A 24,786-nucleotide genomic window follows, 5' to 3' on the forward strand; every position below is an offset into this window, starting at 1 on the left:
CATGTTTCCCAGACTGGTCTCAAACTCCTGGGCTCAAGTGATCTGCCCACCTCAGCCTCCCCAAGTGCTGGGATCATGGGCATGAGCCACCGTGGATGGCCTCCGACACTTGTTTTTAACTGACCTTTTCCTTTTGGTTGTATGCCTTTGAATCCTGTTCTCCCTTTCTCCCCTTAACACTTACAGATGGTCAACAGCCCTCTCTGTCCTGTGGCTGTTTTGAGATGTTACCCCAATTAATTTTTTCTAATCTTTGGATTCTTCTGTTTAACTAGCTGTGCTGGTTTCACAGTCCTTGGGGACAAATTACAAAAGGCTCTTTATAAACCATTTACATGACTTCCTAGTGTCACTGTGAAGCCCCCACTGCTGAGCCTCGTCCAGGTGTCTATGTACTTTCAGGCCCTGCACAATCTCCAACACACTCTCCACCCTCTAATTCAACACGTGTTCTTGTTCTCTCTAGCAGGGATACTGGAAAGTTCCTTTCCTTTCCCCTTCCTCTCCAAAGCCCTCCCAACTTCAAATGCTGCAATAGGTGTTGCTACTCTGTACTGCCCGAGCACCCTCTCCCACCTCTTCATTGCACTGCACTGTGATTCTCTACTCATACTTCCGAGTCCAGCACTGTCCAGTAAGCTTCAAGAGGACCATGTCTTATTCACCCCTGTAACCACAGGGTCTGCCACAGAGACAGCAGGTGCTCAGTAAGTATCTGTGGCATGAATAATAATGAAAGAACAAATGAACGAAACAGGGAGAGTGGAAAGGGGAGAGGTGTTATTTGTTTTTAATTACAGCTTTATTCAGATGTAATTTACCCTTGTAAAGTATATAACTCAGTGGTTTTCATTATCATTTATTTTTGGATCACCCAATTTTAAAGATTACCTTAATTACTGAATTGAAAATTTACAAAAACTCGGTTTATTCTGAAATACTTTATTAAAAGCATTTCTATTGTAAGAACACAAAATATTTTAAGCCAGTAACAACATTTAAATTAAAAAGATATAAACATGTCAAAGGAATGAAACCTAGATGTTTTATTGTGTGTGAATTATGAGTGCTTACCTGGGCTTGTGTATAACGTATACATCTTCACCTGCTGCATGTCATTTAGTCTCTGCAGCAACATTCTTGGTGTCCGTGTGGGTGTTTCTATATGTGACTGTGAATATCTGTATGTAAATGGCTTGTCTCTTGGGTGCATTTGTGGGGGTGGGTATCCACTGCTATTATCATTGCTTTCTTTTTCAGAAAGTGTTTCCAATCTTTGCTTCATTTTACTCAACAGAAATGAGGAGGTTGGTTTATATTTCATGTCTTTTCTCTTTCAAATACAGCTGGTCATGCCACAGATAGTAAAGAAGAATAAAACTGTGAAAAATAAAGGATGTATTTAGAATGGCACATTCTGCTGAAAAATCAAACTGACAGACACTTACTAGGGCAGGCCCTGAGTTAAGGTGGATACAAAGGAACCTAAGGCATGCCTCTCCCAGCACCAGACTTCTGAGCAGGCTGGGGGAGTGAGGCATAAACACATGAAATTTTAATGCCAGACATAGATAAGTATAAAACATGAGATCATAAAAAACAGTGTAATGGCTTTCAAGTGATTGAAGATATACAACCTTATTTTCCTAACTATAAATTATCATTGACTGTTGGCCAAGCAGATGCACTTATGAAAGCAGAAACAAAAGATCTGACCCTGGGGCAATGTCAGAATTTCTTGGGCAAGTGACTGCTGTAGGTGTTAAGTTGAGCACTAGGAAGTAAATGGAAAAAGTAAGCACTGCAAACTGGAGTTTTTGGAAAGTCTTCACTTATTCCATGGAGAGGCAAAGCTGACCATATTTGGTTAGGTGGAGACGAGGGCCCTGCAGGACCCAAGGAGAGCATAAGGCAAGTTTGGAGAAGAGAGGACCTGTGGTGGATGTGGAACGTAAGTAGGAACGTGCCTGGGGAGATCAATTAGGATGACATTATGGAGGGCCACACTAATGCTCAGAGAAAACGAAAGACATTCTTCGGAAAGAGACAAGAAACTCCTATGTCAGCAATCAGATATGATGGAAAAATTGAGAAGGCCCCCAGAAATAGTGCTCCCTGAAGACTCACATGGCAGCAGTATGGGTTGCAGGCTGGTTTGGAGGTGTTAGAACCTTTAGGCAGGAGAGGGTGAGGTCTGAGTGAAAAGACATGAGGAGCATTTCAAGAGAAACACTATCAGAAAAGGACTCTGCTTCAACAGGAGAGTGCAGGTGACACTGAATTCCATATCAGACCTGTGGACACTTGAGGTAATGGCAGGACCGTCCTGGTAGGAGGCAGGGGACCTGGCACAGAGGGGAAGCTGGAGGTATGAGGCCTGGAAGGAAAGTGCACAGTTATGTGCACAGTGAGCGGGGAAGGAAGAGCACTGAGGACAGAATCCTGGCACAGGCAAAGAAGTCAGTGAAGAAAGATCTAACAGGAAGGGACTGGGTGGCCTGTTTCAGGAGGAGCCAGGAGAAAGAGGTTTCTGGAGCAGAGCTAAGGGAGGAGGAGGACTCAGAAAACAAGTGGGAATTGGCTTCCTTGTGTTTTTTTTTTTTTTTGAGACAGGATCTTGTTGTCACCCAGGCTGGAGTGCAGTGGCGCAATCACAGCTCACTGCAGCCTTAACTTCATGGGCTTAAGCAATCCTCCTACCTCAGCTTCCTGAGCAGCTGGGAGTACAGGTGTATGCCACCATGCCCAGCTATTGTTTTTTTTTTTTTTTCCTCCCTGTAAAGATGGGGTCTCACTATGTTGCCCAGGCTGGTCTTGATCTCCTGGGCTCAAGCCATCTTCCTGACTCGCGCCTCCCAAAGTGCTGGGATTACAGACATGAGCTACTGTGCCCTGCTCTCCTTGTGAATTTTAGGAGCATAGGTTCAGGAGACTCTGGGTGAAAGTATGTTTTACAAAGAGAAAAGGTAGTGAAGAAAGAGGGGAAGCAGGCTTACATCAGCTGTTCTGGAATGAAGAGCTGTGCATGTACGTAGGCAGAGGGGAGGGAGCTGCTATACAGGAGAGAGGGTCAATGAAGCAGTGATATGTCTGAAGACCCAAAAAGGAGGATTAGCTGGGCATGAAGAGAGATTGAGGCAACAGGAGTGGAGGAGTGGAGGATGGCGTGTTAGAAGAAGCTTTACAGCCGCTACTTGAAAGGAGGATGTAACAGAGCAAGGAGGGAGAGACCAAAGCGCAGCCTCAACTCTCCCCGATGGGGGTCTGCGTCCCTCTGCTCCAGTGTTTTCCTCACTATCTGGCCCAGCCTTCCGGGATCCTGCCTAAGGTCCTGCTTCCTAACACAGAGGCTGCCATCCACAGTCTGGCTGTGACTGGAGGGAGGGGGACACCCACAGGTCAGAAACAGCCCCAGAGAGGAAGCTGAGCACAACATGAGATAGGAAGGAGAGAAGGAGGAAAGAACGAGGAAGACCGAAGAGGACCTGAAGTGAAGAGGGAAGCTTAAGGAACTTGTGAAGGTCTCACTTCTCAGCAAAGTCAGAGCAGACACAGGGGACGACCAAAACAAAACAACTGAGGTATGGCCCTCTGCTGGAAGGGTCACTGGAGGTGACTATGAAGGCACAGGAGCAGCATGACATCTTCTGAGGTTCTGTGCACTGGCAGAGGTGGCTGCTCAGGAAACACTGCGAGGCTTTCTAGGAGACAGGTTGTCTCTAAGACAAACAGCCTTAGCAAAGCATGTATGATGGAAGGCAAAAGGCTGATAGATGCCAAGGTACTAACAGAGAAGAGCACAACGCAGCCTACAGTTTCCAGGTGTGGTTAAAAAAGAGGCAAGGCAGGTCAGAAGCAGAGGAAAGTGAGAGGTCAAGAGACTAGAGGTGAGAAAGGCAGCAAAAAGCTGGCATGGGGGAAGGGAGGGTGGAGAATGCTTGGGAAGGGTAGGAGACAGTTTTAGAGTCTATAATCCTAGTAGAATGGGTGGGAGTGGAGGTGTTAGAAAAATTGTGAGGATAGGACTCTAGAAGCAACAAAAACATGGATGTTGATGTCCCAGAGGGTGACAAAAGGAACTAAAGTGAAGACCCCTGGGAGCCATGTACTTAAGTCCTCGAGGAAGATGAGGGTGACCTAGAGGCAATTAGACGCTAGAGAATGGGTTATGTAAGGGCACCGACTTCTTTCGCAATGACATCTGTCTAATTTGAGAAGGCTATATGTCTGAATGCATGAACACCACATGCTTTCAGTACCTCTTCAGAAGTCCTGAGATTTATAGATGGCATAATCACTTCCAACATCCCATTCCATACTCTGGAAGAAGTAGACCATGATGCTTTCCAGCAGTAAGCCACTCACCATGGCCAAGAAGGAGAGCTTTCGGTTGATGTTTAGGGTCACTAGAAAAAAGAAGGTAGCCAATAAGTCCAGAATTAACGAAACGATACTGATACGTAAATTTTGGTGTAGTATGAATTGTTCTGTAAAGGTGTTTTTAGAAAAATCTATTTTTGTTCTTATTAATCTGTGCTGTTATCTTCTCCCACTTTTCTATCTACATGTTTTTAGAGAACCAAAGCCTCTGCTTACAATAAAACACTAAGCCCCTCCTCCTCAAATCAAGTGGCAGATTCCCATGAATATCAAAGGAGGAAACAAAAAACTCTAAGGCTATAAGAGAATAACGACAACAACAAAATGATACTTCCAGTGTCACAGTTTGCAAGATGACAAGCATTCTGATAAAAAGTATCAGGTAATAAGCTCATTTAAAATAGGACTTCGGCCAGGCACAGTGGCTCATGCCTGTTCCCAGCACTTTGGGAGGCCAAGGTGGGCAGACTGCTCGAACCCAGGAGTTCAAGACCAGGCTGGCAACATGTTGAAACCTTGTCTCTACAAAAAATTAGCGGGGTGTGGTGGCATATACCTGTGGCCAGCTTTTCAGGAGGCTGAGGTGGGAGGATCACTTGAGCTCAGGAAGTAGAGGCTGTAGTGAGCTGTGATCATATCACTGCACTCTAGCCTGGGTGACAGAGTGACATCCTGTCTCAAAAAAATAAATAAAATAAAAATAAATAAAATAGCAGTGTGTACAATATATGGGGAAAATGAAGGCACACAGGGCTGCCCTTCCTGGTACAGCAGAAATTGTCCTGGATTGAGATGCAGACACTCAGCAGTCTCTCCTGACTTGATAACTGCCCAGCCGTGTAACTTTGGACAAGTCATTTAACCCTCAGAGTCCCAGGAACTCATTCATAAAATCAAATAATGGCTGTTCTACTGACCTCAAAGGACACAGATGATGCATATGAGAGCATTTTGAAAACTATAAAGTATTACATGGGTAAATGTAACAAAACACTGAGTACCTGCTATAGAAGTGTTAGGTATTGTTACTATGTGATGAAGAATTCCAGTGTTCAACAGGTTATATAAAAACTGCACCCTAGAAACAAGGCTTTAAGCTTTTTATGGGTTGAAGGCTGAGAAGGCAAAATAAACACATAAACATACCTCTAATTGCCTGAAAATTTGATGTTAGAACAAATACTTTAATGAGTTTGAGGCACAGAGGTGTGTAGTCATGTTCCCAAATGACAGCTGGAATCAGCAAGAGTTTTCCGTAGCTAGATAATAATAATGCTTTCAGCAGCAAAATGAAGTTGGGCTTTTTTTTCGCCGTCATGGGCCGTTCTACCCACAGGAAGGTAAAAATGCCAATAAAATAGGCAGTCTGTTCTAAAGAAGAAATGGAAAATAAAAGTATGAATATCCCCATCCAAAATATATCCCCCTAAAAACAAATAAACCACAGTTCCAAAATACAGCTTAGCAGCTGACTTCATAAGAAATACTTTCTCGAGATCACAATCTCTTTTTCTTCTTCTTCTTCTCCTTTTTTTTTTTTTTAAATAAACTCCTGGCTTTTGTGTCAGATCCTGCTGGTATAATTTCAGAAACATTATCCACTGAAGAAAAAGTAACTCCATTAGAATTGTAATCATCAACTTTCTGAAGTTCCTTGAAGGAAGTAAGATTCTGCTTAAGCATCCTCAGTGTAAGAGCTCTCCAAAGAATAAAACAGGAGAATGGAGGCTTTTCAGTGTGAAAGATGGGACCCCTCCTAAGAATGGGATAACACAGGAAGACATTTTTCTTTGTGCATTCTTCCACTATTTAAGTGCCTATTATCCACACGATTTTTAATATTGTTAATTGAGACTTCCTTTACTCATTTTAACGACATTTTAAAATGCAATTCCTTACACTTTCAGAAAGTATTCGTAGGACAGAGTCCAGAGTAGCAGCAGCAATAGTTCCACTGTGTCCTATGGTCAGAACACAGCACAATCTGTTCAGCTTCTATTAACTAGGAATTTAACATCTCTTTTAAGTGTGCTGTAATTTTTATTAGGATTGTGAGTCATCTGATTACCCAACTGTGTCCATTCTGAGTGGCCAGTCCCTCATTTTATTTTTTCCCATATAAGCTACGTTATTAGCAGTTTAGGTGTCTGCAGAATTAGGTGTCTCTGGACACACGTATTATATTGCAGCAGAAACAACTATCCTCTTTTTTGACCTTAATAAAGCCAAACTAAAGAGGTTCCAAATGTAGGTGGATTAGGATCAATAAAAATAATTTAGGATGGTTAACCTCCATGAAACAGGATGTATTTCATGCTATCTCCCTTCGAAATAACTAAAAGGCTTGTCAGCTGCAAGAATTTACTCAGGTAGATTGTAAAGCTTGGATTTTGGATAAAAATAATAGTAAATAATTCCCTGAATGAACAAATAGTGAATGAATAGCAAATAACAAGAACCATCTAACAATGGTAGGTTGACTCCTGTCACTGGAGACATTCAAAGCTACAACCTCTCTCAGGAATCTAGACAGAAAGATTTCTTGCACCAGACAAGCTAGACTAGATAACCTCCACATCTTTTAAATTTAGGATTTACGAGATTTACGGAACTACACCAGCCCTCAGGCTCTCATCAATCAAGTCAGTTCAGTAGGAGCTGCTACCTACCTATAGAATACTCCAGTGTGGGAAACACTGAAGGGGGTCGGGAGCCTTTCCTCAGTCTCAGCGCTGATAGTGACCCACTGTGAGACTTTGGGAAAATCTATACATCTATGTTTCTGCAGCTATGGATGGGGGAACCCCTAACCTACCTACCTACCTCAGAGGATGATTGTGAAAATTAAATAATTCCTGTAAAAGCAGTTTTTAAATTATAAAATGCTTTATTTATGTAAGATATTCTTTTATTTTTTTGAGACAGAGTCTTACTTTGTCGTCCAGGCACGAGTGCAGTGGCATGAACGTGACTCACTGCAGCTTTGATCTCCTGGGCTCAAGTGATCCTCCTGTTTCTGCCCCTCAAGTAGCTGGGACTATAGGCACATGCCACCATGCCCAGCTAAGTTTTGCATTTTTTGTAGAGACAGAGTATTGCCATGTTGCCCAGGCTGGTTTCCAACTTCTGAGCTCAAGCAATCCACCTGTCTTGGCCTCCCAAAGTGCTGGTATTACAGGCGTGAGGTACCACGCCCGGCTAAGATATTCTTTTGGACTATACAGTCTAATTAGGGATTAGACTGAGACACATAAAAAAAGTTAAGTAATAGTAGAAAGAAACTTCTCATTAAGCATCAAAATGTCTACTACAGAGTAGTTGCTATAGGAATTCCAACCCATTTAAAAACAAGCCTGGTTTTTAATACTACATACAAAATATGGACATATAACAGTTTATCTTTAGAAATTTTAAGAAGGGCCAGGAGCAGTGGCTGATGCCTGCAGTCTCAGCACTTTGGGAGGCCCATATGGGAGGACTGTTTGAGCCCATGAGTTCAAGACCAACCTGGGCAACAAAGTAAGATACTGTCTTTATATAATTTTTTAAAAAAATTAGCCGGGCACAGTAGCATGTACCTGTAGTCCCAGCTACTCGACAGATGGAGGCAGGGGGATCCCTCGAGCGCAGGAGCTCCAGGCTGCAGTGAGCTATGACTGTGCCACTGCACTCTAGCCTTGGTGACAGAGCAAGACCTTGACTCTTAAAAAAATAAAAATTAAAAAAAATTTTAAGAGGCTTTGCTTTAAAGTTTAAAATCATATTAGGTTCTAATTCTTGGGCTAGATGATGTGCTCAAGGATGTTTTTAGTAGTATTATGTTTCATAAGATAAAAAGGCTAACATATTCTTTTGTATATTTCAATTATTTTAAATTGCCGCAAAGTCCAAATTGTACATAAAATTATCGATAGACTGGACATCATGGCGGTTAAGCTGTCATAAGCCTTAGTAATTAAATAATAATGGAGGCGGAGAGTTTTCTATGTATTTTCCATGGATATATCTCTAGTACCTAAAGTAGTAACTGGCACCTAATAAGTATTTTAAAAATATTTATTAAGGGAAGGAATAATAATGAATAGTGAATGAATAATTACCGAGTGTAACTGATGGTGACTTGCTCAAGTTAGAGTGCATACATGAATGTAGTATGCAATAATTCATTCAATCAGCTGAGGAAATATTTATTAAGCACCTACTATGGGCCAGGCACCTAAGTGCCTGAGCTACAACCGTGACTAAAACAAAGAGCCCTGACCTCATTCAGCTGATGTGTTAGTGGAGAAAGGCACTAACAAAAGATAATAACTTCTGTGGTATGTTAAATGGTAAGTACCATAAGAAAAACAAAGTAGAGCAGGAACAGGAGATCAGGAGTGCCAGGGGAGGTGGTAGCACTGATCAGGGTATACTTAATTGAGAAAGTGTCATTTCAGCAAACTCTTGAGGGGTATGCAGGAGTCAGACATCTGGGCATTAGGGGGACAGGCATTCCAGGCACAGGAAGAGCCACTTCAAAGGCCTTAAGGTGGAAGTTTTCCAGTGTTTCTGAAGCAAGTTAACTAGATGGGGAGGGTCAGAGTAGACGTGGGAGACCAGCTGTGGATAAAATGAGAGACATACTGGGAGGGGCAGATTCCAGTACAAGGCCCACTGTAAAGACTTCAGCTTGCACTCTGAGTGAAACGGGGAGCTACTGTGTTCTAGCACAACAGTGACATGATCTGATTTGGTTGAAAAGGACTACTCTGTGTTGCGTGCAAATACAAGGAGGCTACTGTAGTCACGTAGGTGAAGGATGAGGGTGGCCTGCACCAGGGTGGCAGCCCTGGAGGGAATGGAGAGTAGTAGTAGTATAATAGTAGAAGTGTGGCTGGGCGCAGTGGTTCATGACTGTAATCCTAGCACTTTGGGAGGCAGAGGCAGGCGGATCATGAGGTCAGAAGCTCGAGACTAGCGTGACCAACATGGTGAAGCCCTGTCTCTACTAAAAATACAAAAATTAGCTAGGCATGGTGGTGCGCGGCTGTAATCCCAGCTACTCGGGAGGCTAAGGCAGGAGAATAGACTGAACCCGGGAGGCAGAGGTTGCAGTGAGTCAAGACCATGCCACTGCACTCTAGCCTGGGCGACAGAGTGAGATTCCATCTCAAAAAAAAAAAAAAAAAAAAGTAGAAGTACTTTGAAGGTGGAGCCAACGGGATTTCCTGATGACCTGACTATGGGGTATCAAAGAAAGAAACACCAGGGATGACTGCAAGGCTTTCTGGTTAATGCAACTAAAAGAATGGAGTTACAACTGAGAAGGGGAAGGCTGTGGTAGAGGCAGAGAGATGAGGAGCTTAATTATGGGTATGGTGATTTATTAGATATCCAAGTGGTGACGTTGAGAAGGCAGATGGATGTAGAGTCTAGAGGTCTGGAGAAAGATCTAGATTAGAGATGGACATTTGAGAGTTCTCAGCAGACAGGTTATATGACCAAGAGAGCGAGGGCAGATAGAGAAAAAAAGAGGACAAAAGAAGACACACAGACCAGAAATGTGATATTGTAGTGGACTGGAGACTCAGTATTACTAAAGTAAGATTTCATTATAATCAAAGAGTTGAGAAGCAGAGAAGCATGGAACTAGCAATAAAATGGTCACAGAAATTAGCTCAACACAATTCTGACAATAGGAAAACAATAACTTATGAAGTCAAATTCTGAAAAGCACTTCCTGAACTTAAGGAATTTTGAGAAGTAGCCAAATTCCCTGCATGCAGTCATATAAGTAACAAGTAACAAAAAATAACGAACCCTATAAAATACACTGCATTAGTATAATGGAATTAGTACCATACATTGCGTAATATCTGGCAATTATCTCTATTAATAAAGATAGGACCTAGGTAACTTTCAGATTGGATAATCAAAACTTAAACATTAAGAATTTTATTGGCCAGGCACAGGGGCTCACACCTGTAATCCCATTGGGAGGCTGAGGTGGGAGGACTGCTTGAGCCCAGGAGTTCAAGACCAGCCTGGGCAACATGGAGAGACCCCCATCTCAACAAAAAATATAAAAATTAGCTGGAGATGGTGCATGGTGTGGTGGTGCATGGTGTGGTGGTGCATATCTGTTGTTCCAGCTATCTGGGGGGCTGAGGCAGGAGGATTGCTTGAGCCCAGGAGGTCAGGACGGCAGTGAGCTGTGACTGTGCCACTGCACTCCAGCCTAGGCAACAGAGTGAGACCCTGTCTCCAAAAATATGTAATAATAAAAATAAAAGAATTTTATCAACAATATTGTGCTTCAAAATATTTTATGAAACTTTCTAATCTGATAAGCACAACTATTTCCATACCATATATGTTGTAACAAATTTTTAAAAAGCAGGTGATTCAAACACACTCACCTCGTAGGTTAGTAGTGGTGGTGCTGAAAATTCCATCCCAAGTCCCATACTAACTAGCTCTTCTTACCAATGATTAAGACTACATGTCTTAGTTTTAACCAGATTAGTTAAGGAAGAATAGTTAACTAAGAATGGAAAGCGTGGCATCTCCTTACCTAAAGCAGCAATCGCAAACATTCTATAGAAATCCCATTCCTTAGCATATCTGATCAAGTCGTCAGGGGCAGTATTCTGGTTGGAATCTTGAAGCTGCCACCACCTCAGGTATGCTTCACAAAGCAAACAAAATATGCAGAGTTTTCCATGGATCTGATAGTCAAAGACATTGCCATTCAATTAGGTAATGAAACAGTTGCACTAATATCAACAGGTACAGAGTATTTGTGGCATCCCACCTAGTCACCTTTCAAATTCAGAACTGCCCAATTAAGTGGCTAATTGTAGTCATTTTGTAATCAGTGGGTTTTAATCAGCAATGTCCACCAGAAGCACATGGGGAGATTTCTTCAAAATTTAAATGTCTAAGCCCCGGTCCTGATTCAGAATCTTTATAGTAAAACATAGACATCTATATTTTGAAACAGTTCTGGGGGGATTCTAATGTGTACCCCTAGTTAAGAATCACTGCTTTAAATAATAGTTCACCTTTCATTACACATTTTTGACTTCTGTCCTTTCCACAGAATCAAGCAAAAAACTTATGTGATTCATGTATATGTGGGAACAGCAATAAGAGAACAGATTTAATCTGAAGATTCCATGATATTGAATAAGAAACTATTAGTCTGAACATCAATTTTTAAAAAATACCTCTGCCTGGATGAGTATGATTCAATATATTAAAAGAGAACAAATAAAATCTGGAAGTTCTTAAGAGTCTGAAATTTTGGCTAAAATAAAAAATACTAGGCAACAAAAATTGGCTTTTTTCTATGTAGTCCTCCTTCAGGTTGAACTTTCTCCATCAAAACAAAGTGAGGAAGAGGCTGGGCACAGTGGCTTATGCCTGTAATCCCAATACTTTGGGAGGCAGAGGTGGGCGGATCACTTGAGGTCAGGAGTTCCAGACTAGCCTGGTCAACATGGCGAAACCCCATCTTTACTAAAAATACAAAAATTAGCTGGGCATGGTGATGCATGCCTGTAATCCCAGCAACTTGGGAGGCTGAGGTAGGAGAATCACTTGAACCCCAGAGGTGGAGGCTGCAGTGAGCCAAGATCACACCACTGCACTCCAGCCTGGGTGACACAGCAAGACTCTGTCTCAAAAATAAATAAATAAATAAATAAAATAACAGGATGCCCAGTTAAATTTGAGTTTCACATACAGCATGAATAAATTTTTATTGTGTAAGTACGTTCCATGCAATATTTGGGATATTCTTACACTAAAAAATTAATTCGTGGTGTATATGAAACTCAACTTTAATTGACTGTCCTGTATGTTATCTGTCAACTCTACCCAAACTATTAAAGAGTTCACAATTCTATTCAACTTTATAAATCAGGACTTTGATTAAACTGAATGTTATTTATCTTATACATTCCTTTAATAGCAAAGTATAAAATGCAATAAATTATATTTTTAAAAACATTTTTCTTTTCATGTTTGCTTACCTCATTTAGGTATAATTCTCTCCCTACTTGGATATGTCTAATTGTATTCTGTTAAAAACCAGTGATGATTGTTTCCATTTACTAGCAGGTAATTCAGATTATGGCTTGTCAGTTTCCTGCCAGTGATCACATTCTTAAACACTCACTGAGCATTATGCACTTTCTAAAATCAACACCTATTATTTCTAGAAAATTCCAGATACGTTGCAATAAAAGACCCTCTTAAGTTAGAATTTTTCTCTTTTATAATATTCTTTACTTCTGCTTAAAATTCTTATTTTTTAAAATGCAACAGCATCAAATAAAATTAAAAAATAAAATGATCGCAACTTACATTTATTTGAGTATTGAAAAGAATATGTCTGTAGGCCTGAGCTTTGCACAATATAGCATTAATCAAGATGATAACAGGATCATACTCGATATATTTGTCTACAGGTTTCTGGCAGGATTTCTGAAATAATGCAGGATAATATTAGAACAAGCAAATGTATACTTTCTGAAATCCTCAAGGATTCCAAAACAGCAGAGTCTATTTTGGACACATATAGCAATATTGCCATATTAGCAATTATTTATATAAACTTCCATTCAGATACACAATGTTCGTCTATATAAGAAAGGGTTTCAGAAAAGACTAAATATAATCTTCTAGGCTAGGAATATTAATATTTTAACCTCATATTCAAGAAGCTAAAAATATATCTAATTTAAAGATTGAGTGTAGGCAGGAAAGTATTCCAGAAGATTTTACTTTCAATCTATACAGACTCTATGTCTAATTCTACTTTCAATTTGTAGGAATTATTATAAAATAAATACATTTATAATGCACTTTCATTGATAAATTATTGCCTCTTGGCTAGATGCCCCTGACTTTATGGTTCTTGGCACATGATTTGGAGAAAAGTACTCAGCAAAGTTACCTTGTCCCCAGAACTACTGAGAGCTGCAAGCAGGTAAAGAATGGGGCATGATTCCAAAGATCCTGGGGTGGCCGATAACAGGGGAAGCCTGGGTTTTTCTCCAGTAACATCAAGGATATGGAAAGAAAATGGTTTTTCTCTGCTAGAGTAGAGGCAATGGAGAGTGCTGGGCTGTGTAAGGAACTAGGTTGTGCAGCCTAGATCTAGGTTCCAAAATCAAGGCTCCCTTGGCTCTTAGCAGTTCACATTAAATGGCTTTTTTCCCCCCTGAAGGGTCACCAATTTAGAGTTCAGATTCTCTAGACACATGTGATTACAATGTTACCAAATCCCCACACCATTAGAACATAAAAAATGCAGGTATACACAAACAAGCTCATTAGAAATGTGACCTCTAAAGCAGTACTAGTCACAAAGTTGCATCAAAGCTACTATTCACTTTATAAAACTACAGCAGTACTCCCACAGCCACAGTTTTGCTTTCTGCAGTTTGTAATCTGAGGTCAACAGCATTCTGAAAATTAAATGGAAAAATCCAGAAATAATCCTAAGTTTTAAATTGCCTGCTGTCCTGCTCCACCGCCCGGGATGTGAATCATCCCTTTGTCTAGTGTGTCCACGTTGCAGATGCTCCTCGCCTGTTAGCCACCTAGTTGCTGTCCAGGTTAACAGGATTAAGGATCGTACTATTGCAGTGCTTGTGGTTCAAGTCACCCTTCTTTGACTCAACATTGGCCCCAAAGCACGAGAGTAGTGATGCTGGCAATTTTACAGCCAAAGAGAAGCTGTAAAATGCTTTAAGTGAAAAGGTGAAAGTTCTCGGCTAAGAAGGAAAAAAACAATCTTATGCTGAGGTTAAGATCTATGGTAAGAATGAATCTTCTACCTGTGCAACTGTAAAGAAAATAAATTGTGCTAGTTTTGCTGTGGCGTTTCATACTGCAAAAATTAAGGCCACCGTATGTGAGAAGTGCTAAGATGGAAAAGGCAGGGCCAGGTGCCATGGTTCACATCTGTAATACCAGCACTTTGGGAGTCTGAGGTGAGAGGATCACTTGAAGCCAGAAGTTCGAGCCCATCCTGGGCAACAAAGCAAGACTGTCTCTGTCTCTCTCTCAAAAAAAAAAAAAAAAAAAGAAAGAAAGAAAGATGGGAAAAGTATTACATTTGTGGGTGGAAGGCATGAACAGAAATGTGTTCCAACTGATGGTAATCGAGTTCCGTACTATCTATGGTTTCAGGCACTCATTGTGGGTCCTGGAATTTATCCCCCAAAGAGAATGGGGACTACTGGAATGGCTACAATTCAAATGCATAACATTTGGAAACTTTGAGAAGATAAAATAGAAGAGTTGCTAGTATAAAAACATTCTAGGCTGGCCTTTTAACTACGTTAAAGTGCTGGAAGAAAAATGAAGTGCACTGAAGAATACTGACCCTGCAATTCAAATGTAATAAAAAATTGGATGTGTTCCCAATTTAAATAGTTTCTCCACTTCATTTGCGTCATTACAGGAATAGGTATGTTTTCCAGTTACCAAGTGATCCAATGAAGGGAGATGTGCTGTTACCTCAAACTTAATTCTGCTTAATCAGGGCTGGGTGCGGTGGCTCATGCCTGTAATCCCAGCACTTTGGGAGGCCAAGGTGGGCAGATCACGAGGTCACGAGATTGAGACCATCCTGGCTAATATGGTGAAACCCTATCTTTACAAAAATACAAAAAATACAAAAAATTAGCCGTGTGTGGTGGCGGGTGCCTGTAGTCCCAGCTACTTGGGAGGCTGAGGCAGGAAAATGGGGCGTGAACCTGGGAGGTGGAGCTTGCAGTGAGCCAGAGTTCACGCCACTGTACTCCAGTCTGAGCGACAGAGCAAAATTCCGTCTCAAAAAAGAACAAAAAAAAATCTGCTTAATCAAACTGAGGCATAAGGAGTTAATATTTTTGCAGTTCTTTATCTGAGCAAGGAATAAGCCAGCATCTAAACAGAAGCCCCAGAATCAGAAATTCCATGTCCATGACAAAGAGCCGTTTGATATGTCTCCCTCCGCTACTCACGTGGAACATATCTCCTTCCTTTCTACATGCAAGATTGGGACACCAGAGAGGCTGCTTCATGTTAAAATGGAAACCCTAAGAAGTCAGGGGTCCTCTTTCTGTCCTTTAAATGTTCTCTAAAACCCATTTTTGGACAGCATCACAAGCCTAAGGCTGGGGATTTGGACAATACTTGGAAGGAGGTAGGCAGAAACCAACACCAGGAGACACAGCAGCTGTTATTCCTCTTGCATTTATCTGTTTGACAAATGTCTTTGGAGTTGCTATCACATGCATAACAATCGCTCTCTTATCTTGGCCATTTTATGGACCAGGAACTTCCAAGGTGCTAGATTCTCACCTTAAGCCACAGTTTCTATCCTCAAGGACCTAACAGTTTAGAAGCAGAAGACAAACATGCCTCTATGATATGGTCTGATGATCACAGTTCATTAGACTATGTAGCATCCAACAGCTACAATGGGATGAGCACAGGGTGACGTGAAATCAAACACAGGAGGCAGCTTCTGGTAGTATGTGATATCCTGTGTGCTTTGCCTATTACCCTTCTTAGCATTCGGTATGTTTTATAAATGCTGAGAAGTCATTAGAATTCGCTGGTTCCCTCTTAGTTTACACCGCACTTTCCTTGTTCTCCCTGTTATTTGCTTTTCCCTTAAGTGCTGCTTGCAACTTCCTTTCCCTCTGCCTTCGCCTTGAATGTAAAGAGGAAAACTACACACACACACACACACACACACGCACACAGGCACACACGAAACAAACAAATGTAGATATCGCAAAACAGACCACTGGGAGTCGTATTTATTCAATTTAGTATATATGTTTCTTTTCTTTTCTTTCCTTTTTGAGACAAGGTCTCACTCTGTCGCCCAGGCCTGGAGTGCAGTGGTGGGATCTTGTCTCACTAGTCTCTGTCTCCCAGGCTCAAGCGAACCTCCCACCTCAGCCTCCTGAGTAGTTGGGCCTACAGGCATGTGCCACCACCATGCCCAGCTGATTTTTGTAGTTTAGTAGACAGGTGGGGCACAGGCGGTGGTCTCACCAAGTTGCCCAGGCTGGTCTTGAACTCCTGACCTCAAGTGATCTGCCATTTAGTCTCCCAGTGCTGGGGTTATAGGTGTGAACCATCATGCCTGCCCAGATTTAGCAACTATGTTTCTTTTGTTTCTTATTTTGGCAAAATTGTTTCATTTACTACTTTATAGGCAAGTATCCTGAAAAGAGAAAAATCTTCCTCTAAAGGATCCCTACAACACAAGGACCAAGCATACTCTGGGAATTCAGGCTGCTTCCACCGCCTGTCTCAACATGGATATGACTTCCTCTGTCCTGCTGTGTTCTCCAATGCCTAACGAATCAGATCTCTTTTAGAATATAAATCAGCCAAACTAATTTTTTTCTTAAATATTCCTGCTGTTTCCTTCCTGACATCTCTAGGAGCATTCCCTTCCCTTCTTTAAGTCTTTAAGCTCCTCAAGGATAGGGCCGTGTCTTATTCATCTTCACATCTAGGATCCCAAGGGTGGGTGCTGAAGGAAATGCAAACTTAGGAGAATCTTATAGGAGTTTTGTTTTGTTAACATAATAACGAATGTATTAAATATCTGTGCACTTAAAATAAGCCAAGCCCTATAGTAAATACAAAGTACTGTACCTTTTTTTTTTTTTTTGAGACAGAATCTCACTCTGTCGTCCAGGCTGGAGTGCAATGGCGCAATCTCAGCTTCACTGCAAACCCTGCCTCCTGGGTTCAAGCGATTCTCCTGCCTCAGCCTCCTAAGTAGCTGGGATTACAAGCATGCACCACCACGCCTGGCTAATTTTTGTACTTTTAGAGAGAGAGGGTTTCACCGTGTTGGTCAGGCTGGTCTTGAACTCCTGATCTCATGATCCGCCTGCCTTGGCCTCCCAACGTGCTGGGATTACAGGTGTAAGCCACCGTGCTTGGCCAAAAGTACTGTATCTTTAAGCATACTTATAATAAATTGTGAAGAGCTAAAGCAGCAGGATTGGCTAAAAGCAAGGGACATATGCTATATTAGACAGAGGAAAGAGAAACACAAAAAGGCAAGCTGGGAGGAATGGCAGTGAAAAAACAAGCAAAGCAAAAGGAAAGGAGACTGGGATGAAAAATACAGGTGAGCGATCAGGCTGAGTACCTTGCTGACTCCAAGTTTGGTAGGGAAGAGACCAAAGTATGTATGAGTAAGCACTTAGAAACTCTGGAGATTATGTCACAACAAATGGTCTCATGTCTAAAAACTTCTTACTTTTTGTATCTCAGAGGTTGGAGAGCTTTTAAAATAATTCGTCGCTTCATGGTTTAATTTTTTAGTCTGGCATCAACGAAATGATTTTTCCTGAGTCGTGCTATTATCGCCTGAAGTTTAGTATGCATTAGTATGATAGTGACAAGGCCATTACAAACTCTGTCTCATTATGGAATGACTGTGGACAATAACGAATCCATAAAGTACTGTGCCACCATTCAATACTCCAAATATAACTCCAAAATCCATCTCCTGGGAGAAAGAGTATGATGTTAGGGAACAAAGGGGAGGGGGGAAGTGAATGTTGACCTGAACAGCTATCCAATAATTATTTTGCCTTTCCATAAACAAAACAAATACCTGTTGTTTAGCAAAGGGATTTCGTTAGCTTAATGCCAACAAAAAAGAGATTTTTTGTATTTTTAAAGACTACTAAAATGCATATACAAATACTAGCTTTTCTTCAGACCATGTTCAGTTATGTGGTTATCATCTTCCAAATGAACCATTTAATTGGACCAGTCCAAAAGTTATTAAGTTTAGACCACATATAAGATCTTGTTCTCTTCCTCCCCTGGATGGCCAAGCATATGCTAATCTAAAAACCTGGAAGGGATACACTTATTCAACAGATATTTACTGAGTGGCTACCAAATGTCAGTCGCTGTTCTGAGTGATACAGCTACGTTAATGAAAAAAACAGACAGAATGTCTGTCCTTGTGTAAATTACCTTCCAGTAGGAGAAGATACACAGCACAAAGTCAATTATATACAAGATTACAAGCAGATAGGTGTTATAGAGAAAGATAAAGCTGGGAAGCCTATCATACTTTTCAATAGGGTAGTCAGAGTAGACTCTCTGAGATGTTTGAAGGAGGTAAGGGAATTAGTCACACAGATACCTGATAGAAGAGTGCTCCAGGCATTGTGCAAACGCCCTGAGAAAGGAACCTGCCTAGTTTGAGAAACACCAGGAGGCCAGTGGGACTGCTGTAAAATAAGGAAGGGGAAGAGTAGCAGGAGACTACATAGGGCCTTATAAGCCAGTTCAGGGATTCTGGCCTTAACTCTGAGATGGAAAATCATCAGAAAGTTTTGGTCAAAGGAATGATATGATCTAAATTATATTTTTCAAGGATCAGTCCCTGGCTACTGTGTGGAGAGAAGACTGAAGAGGTGCAACGATGATGTAGGGAGACCAGATAGGAGTTACAACAATAGTTCGGGTAGACATGATGGTGGCTTGGACGAGGATTGTAGCAGCAGGAGTAGTGAGAAGTAGTGGATTCTGAACATAATTTGAAGACAGAACAGGATTTGCTGAATAACTGAATATGGGATGTGAGAGGAAGAGTAGAAATAGGGATGACACCAAGGTTTCTTGGTTTTAGGAGTTAAAATGGTAAAGTTGCCACTAACTGTGATGGGTATATGTGAGCTGTCTATTGAAATCCACGTGGAGAAGTCAAGTAGGTAGTTGGACATTTAAATCTGGTGTTTAGGGAAGAGGTTCAGGGTAGAAATATAAATTTGGAAATTGTCCAAATGTTGACGGTATAGAAAGCCATGAGACAGAAAGAGCTCTTCCAGGGAAAGCATGCAGACAGAAGGAGGCCCAATGACTACGCCTTGGAATACACCATGATTAAGAGCTAAGGGAGGTGAAGCAAAAGCAGAAAGGAGATTGAGGGGTAATAGCCAGTGAAGTCAGAAGACGATAAGAAGAGTACTGAGTCCTGGGAAGTGCACACAGCATTTCAAGGAGGAGGAAGTAATGAGGTAAAATGCTGATGATCATTAACCAAGAATCGACTACTGGATTTAGCAAAGTGGAAGTGGTGATCTTAACAAGAACAGTTTCTAATGAAATGTGGGCACGAATGTGACTAAAGCAGGTTCAAGAGAAACTAGGAAAGGAAATAGACAGTACAAACATATCTTAGAAGGTCTGCTTTCTTATTAAGAAGAAAAAGAGCAGAAGCTAAAGGGGGAAGTGGCAGCAAGCGTATTTTGTTGGTGGTGTTGGTTTTATTTTTATTTTTTTTGATGGAAGTAATAGTATGCATGCTGGTGGGCATGATCCAGCAGAAGGCAGAAGACAAGAATACAGTAAAGAAATAACAAATGCTAGTATTGGGTTTATGTTGGTTTATGTTGTTGCAAACCTGGTGGAAGTTCTCTTCTGTTTTCGCGGTGGCTCACGCCTGTAACCCTAGCACTTTGGGAGGCCGAGGTGCGTGGATCATTTGAGGTCAGGAGTTCGAGACCAGCCTGGTCAACACGGTGAAACCTGGTCTCTACTAAAAATACAAAAATTAGCCCGTCGTGGTGGTGCGGGACTGTAATCCCAGCTACTCGGGAGGCTGAGACAGGAGAATCGCTTGAACTCGGGAGGCAGAGGTTGTCGTGAGCTGAGATTGCCCCACTACACTCCAGCCTGGGTGACAGAGGGAGACCCCATCTCAAAAAAAAAAAAAAAAAAGAGAACAAAAACGAAATAAGATTGCCAGACAGCATGAAAGGCCTACATGAGGTTAATGGTCACAAATTTGTTTTCCCCCAGCAATGTACTGCTGCATGGGTACAGGGACAAGACCCGGCAATATGTTGGATTTAACAAGGGTTGACATTTTGATAAAGGAGGGAAAGCATTTGAGAGAGGAACAGGAAATTGAGGGTGTATGCACCAGAACGTTATGTGGTTGACAGATTATATAGGTATACACTCAGTTTGTCTATTCTCTTGTATATTACTACAGACCATAATTTACTAAAGAGATTATTAGAAAATCACAAGATCTGAAATGGGACAAAAATGTACTCTCTATTCTGTGACACGTTCTTTGCTAATTAATACCCCCAAAGAACCTCCAGCTTTGTAGACTCTTTAAACATAGGATTATTCCCTCTTAATAAACTACGAACACCTTGAAATGAGAATTTTTACTTCCTCACTTTTGGGTTTTGTACCACCAACGTCTAGCATAGTGCTTTGTACACAGTAGACATTCAATAACTACAATTGACGAAACCTTTAAAAAGCATCGTAGGTGGATTCAACATGAGTTGTGGAGGGTAAGGATGGTACCATCTCTTTGTCAAAGGGAGAAGAGCTACAAGGAAGTAGCTTTGGCATGAACCAAAATGTCAACCGAATTGATCTTTAAATTTATCTGCAAAATGCCCACATCTACCTCTGCCTGCCGGTCCGGTCCGTTCGCCAGGTTAGGTCGTATCACCCAAATATGCCCCAGGATGAGAAAAGCGCTGTTGGGTAGCTGAGTTCTCTATCAGTACAGATATTCATGCAAAGACCCCGGGCGGGAATATCAACTACCGAACTAAAGACTGTATCAGAGGACCCTGCTCCTCGCGGTCCCCAAATCCCGCCGCGCCATTTTCTTCTCAAGGACACCCCACACCTGACAACTCACACAGATGGTTATCTTCAGCACACCGTGGTTATAGTCTCGGTACAACTCTTTGGCCTCCTGGTTGCATTCGATGCACCTGTACTGGCAGGAGGCCGAGGCAGCAGTAGGAGTCGCTGCCACCCCATCCATATTCCCTTTCCCCTGCTGCAGCCCGCTCCGCCCGCCGTTGCCCATTTCCACTCAACTGCAGCCCAGAACTTCCGATTCTGTGGCGGGTAAGACGTCAGACGCCAGACCGGAAGATTTGCGCCGCGCGGGGCTTTTCGGGATTCGTAGTCCCAGCACCGGCAAGGTGGCCCGAGGCTGGTCGAGCTGGGACTACCATTCCCAGCACACAATGCTTCTCCCTTTGCCCCACCCCCTTGCCACGGTCCACCTGCCCGCCGTGGGTTAGAGGCGGGGAGGCCTGAGAGCCGGGCAAGGGCTGTTGCACATGCGCCTTGAGGGAAGATGGCACCTGCCGGCTGCTGCTGCTGCTGCTGCTTCTGGGGCGGCGCTGTGGCCGCCGCGGGCGCCGCCCGGCGTGTCCTGCTGCTGCTGCTGCTGGGGGTCCTGTCCGCCGGGCCGCGGCCGGGCGCCCTGGCCACCGAGCACTATTCGCCGCTCTCCCTGCTCAAGCAGGAGCTGCAGCACCGGCAGCAGCAGGAGGCCCCGGCGGGCGGCGGCGGCTGCAGCTCGCAGTCCGGGGACTGGGGGGACCAGTACTCTGCCGAGTGCGGCGGTGAGTGGGCGGCGGGCGTCCAAGTCGGCCGGGGCCACGGGGCGGCAGGGCTGGGGTCCGGGGCCGGGGTACGGGCCGCCCGGGCCTCACGCCTCCGGCTACGGCGCGCGATCCGCGGGAGCCGGCTCCGCCAGGGGTCCTGTCGGGCTGCTTCCCGCCGCTGCCACCCACGCCGCCGCGCGCCGTCCTGCAAACGCCTCTGGTCAGGGCGGCGAGTCGAGAAAAGAGCTGACAGCATGCTCCCGGGGCCAGGGCGGCCTCTCCTGAGTCTGAAGCGACTGTTGGAAGGGTGGCAGGGGAGACGGCAGGTGGCCCGGGACAGCCCTGTTCGCGCCGCCGGCCTGCCGAGGGGGCGAGGGAGGGGCGAGCGGATGAGCACCCAGCCCGGCGTCTTGCGGAGCCCGCCCCGGTAGGGAGACGCCTGGCCCATCTTAGGCCTGGAAATCAGGTTTCCTGATCTCCTGGGTTAATGTCTCGTATAAAACAGTTCCTAAAAATTCGATCCCTGGAATGGAAAAAAAGAGCAAGCCCTTCTTATCTGCTCTTTGACATCTTGCTTCCAGTTGTTTAAGATTAACCTGCGATCTGTCAGGTGTCTCCCAGAGTGAAAGAAGGCCCCTGCAGGCCTTGAGCCTGTGTGTCAGTGCCCTGTGTGTATTGGAGCTACGCCAGCTCATTCATTAAGAATGGGCGCTATTGGCTTCAGTTTAATAAATAATAGCAGATGCCTCTGGGACAAAATACATGTGTACATTTTTTCTTGTTTTGAAGTTCTGTCGTGAGTCTTTTTACCCATCAATCCCCTCCCTTTCTCTTTCCCCATTCTCTATGTGAGTTCCCTTATGGCTTGCTTTGGGAAAGGCCTGGGTCTAGCAAACTCACTAGGAGATGGTTGCTTTTAAGACTTGGCAGCGGTTTTCTTTAGCATTGTGTACCTGGGAAAACAATACTTTTTTTTTTTTAGTTGAGATGAGACATCAAGATTAGCACAATCTGATTTCCTTTTAGCACAATCTGACTTCCTTGAGGAAGTGTCACTCACTGAGAGGTATGTGACTTTTTTATTTTGCAGTAGGCGGCAGCTGGTAACAGCATAACACGGCTAGCCTTGCACAGTGGAAAACGAATGGCGTTTACTTACCTCTGTCACTTTCTGTATCTCTGAGCTAGTGAATTACCTGTCTTTGTAAAATGCCTCCTCTGTAAGTGGAAAGCACTGTTCACCTAATTGTGGGGTTTTATTTTCCTCACGAGGGTGCTATGAGGGAAATGAGAAGTAGCTGACATATATTGAGTGCTTGCTGTATGCCAGGTGCTGTTCTAAGTGCTTTAGGTCTATGAGCCTAGTATATTAGTCTGTCAGAAAAACAATAACCACCTCATTAGATGGTGGCTCATTTTCTCAGATGAACAAACTGAAACATAGTGAAATTGTCATCTTCTTGAGATCCCACAGCTGCCAAAGGAGGAACCCATGTAGTCGGGCTCCAGACAAAACCTTTGTCTTAACCACTAAGTTGTTGTAGGTAGGCAAACCACATCTGTAGTATTTACTTGCATATGGTGCATGTTGGGTAAATTTCCCTTTCTCTTTTGGTCATATGGTACTTACTGGCTAAAGGAGCCCCAGCGTTTAGACAGTAGAAGGTATATATTGATTAATACTATGAAATCTATTGGTATTATTGATGTCGGTGCCTCATTTGATTCTTTGGCGTCAGGCTAACCACCAGTATTTAAGAACCCTTGTTCAAGCCAGCTCTGACTTGTATTATGATTTTTCCCTGGAGGATGAACACTGTATCATGAAGCTTTAAACGTAATTTATTTAGATGTTTCTACCTTCTTTTTCTCTTTCCCATGTAGTACTTATTTTTTCTAGCTTGGAATTTAAAATGTACTGTTGCAAATGAACGACCTGAGTCTTTCAGATCACCTCCTCTGGCTGTGCGAGTAGCTGCCAACAGGTGCTAAAGGCAGGCAGCTGCCGCAGTGGCCACCCAAGAAGTCATTTCCAGAATCAACTACTTGGAGCTCCAGCTGTTTCCCTCAGCTTTCCTGGCTGCAGTATGCGACAAAAGCCATCTCTGTTGTTGTAGGGGCTACTGAAATACTTCTCATTTCTCCCTCTTCGCCCTGGACAACTGTGTAGAAGCTGGACCCTATGAAACCTGCTTCATTTCTTCTCTGCCCTAGGATGTGGGGATGACAGGATTTACAACTAACCATGCCATAGCCTGAGGGGCAGCTGATGCTCTGTATCTGGAGACTCATTTGAGCAACATTGGGGTCTAGACAAATGTCAGAATCCAGAACTAGTCAGCTCTTCAGAATCATACAGACTTGGCTTTACTAAGCATTGATCGTGCCATCGTCTCTTGCTTGCCTGTCCAGCCACAAACCTGTTCATATCAATCCAGCACATACACTGAGGACAAGCACAGCAGCACAACCACTTTTCAGAATCTTTCCCACAGCTTTCAGGTTCAAATGGCTGAGCTGATGCCTGCTTGGGTCTAAATTTAAATCTGCATAGTTTCTTATAAGCAGTATGTGTATTCCCTTGAGACAGAACTGCCAGTGATTGTACATACAAGGACAGTGGCTGGTGGGAGCCCACCAGTCCAAAAACAACACACTGGCAATGGCTGACCTAGCTATACACGCCACCATCACATGGAATCCAGGTCACAGGGAACAGCCTAATTGCTCAGTGGGCTGAGTCCTACCCAGATCCACTGCAGAGGTTACAGGCATGGATGCCCCTCTGGTGCCATATGTCTCAGCCTGAACTTTGCATGTTTCCCGTTCCCCCTTTTAACATTTTCTACTCCACATTTTTATGATTACCTTTTTGATTTTTGAATTTATTTATTTTTACCTTTTTACTTGAAAAGCATATATAACCACAAATTTGTCTTCTCTGTTTACTTGTAGAGAAAATAATATTTTTAAAAAAGGAACACTGTATTGT

The 24,786-nt window shown here is 43.0% G+C and overlaps 2 protein-coding genes across 9 annotated transcripts in view; one reads left to right on the plus strand and one right to left on the minus strand.

Moving 5' to 3' along the window:
* Positions 1 to 846: 846 nt before the first annotated feature.
* Positions 847 to 21,317, minus strand: ARV1 (ARV1 homolog, fatty acid homeostasis modulator). Its single transcript, XM_033199113.1, has 6 exons — positions 21,092 to 21,317; positions 12,733 to 12,852; positions 10,937 to 11,090; positions 5,527 to 5,751; positions 4,260 to 4,406; positions 847 to 1,380 (listed from the first exon to the last, which is right to left on the minus strand). The coding sequence occupies exons 1-5, from the start codon at positions 21,263 to 21,265 to the stop codon at positions 4,264 to 4,266; spliced, it is 816 nt and encodes a 271-aa protein (XP_033055004.1). The 5' UTR covers positions 21,266 to 21,317; the 3' UTR covers positions 847 to 1,380; positions 4,260 to 4,263.
* Positions 21,318 to 21,493: 176 nt separating this feature from the next.
* The window catches only part of TTC13 (tetratricopeptide repeat domain 13), a 109,951-nt gene continuing 106,658 nt past the window's right edge, over positions 21,494 to 24,786 (plus strand). For 3 of the 8 annotated variants that reach the window (XM_033199104.1, XM_033199105.1, XM_033199109.1), the window contains exon 1: positions 21,495 to 21,812. In XM_033199104.1, coding sequence (XP_033054995.1) covers positions 21,542 to 21,812 — 271 coding nt within the window. In that variant the 5' untranslated portion in view covers positions 21,495 to 21,541. Of the gene's footprint in view, positions 21,813 to 24,786 lie in introns of all 8 variants that reach the window. The other 5 variants (XM_033199106.1, XM_033199107.1, XM_033199108.1 and 2 more) reach the window with 3 other exon arrangements.

This window comes from Trachypithecus francoisi, unplaced genomic scaffold (assembly GCF_009764315.1).
Source record: "Trachypithecus francoisi isolate TF-2019V2 unplaced genomic scaffold, Tfra_2.0 Lachesis_group5, whole genome shotgun sequence".
Classification (NCBI taxonomy): domain Eukaryota; kingdom Metazoa; phylum Chordata; class Mammalia; order Primates; family Cercopithecidae; genus Trachypithecus; species Trachypithecus francoisi.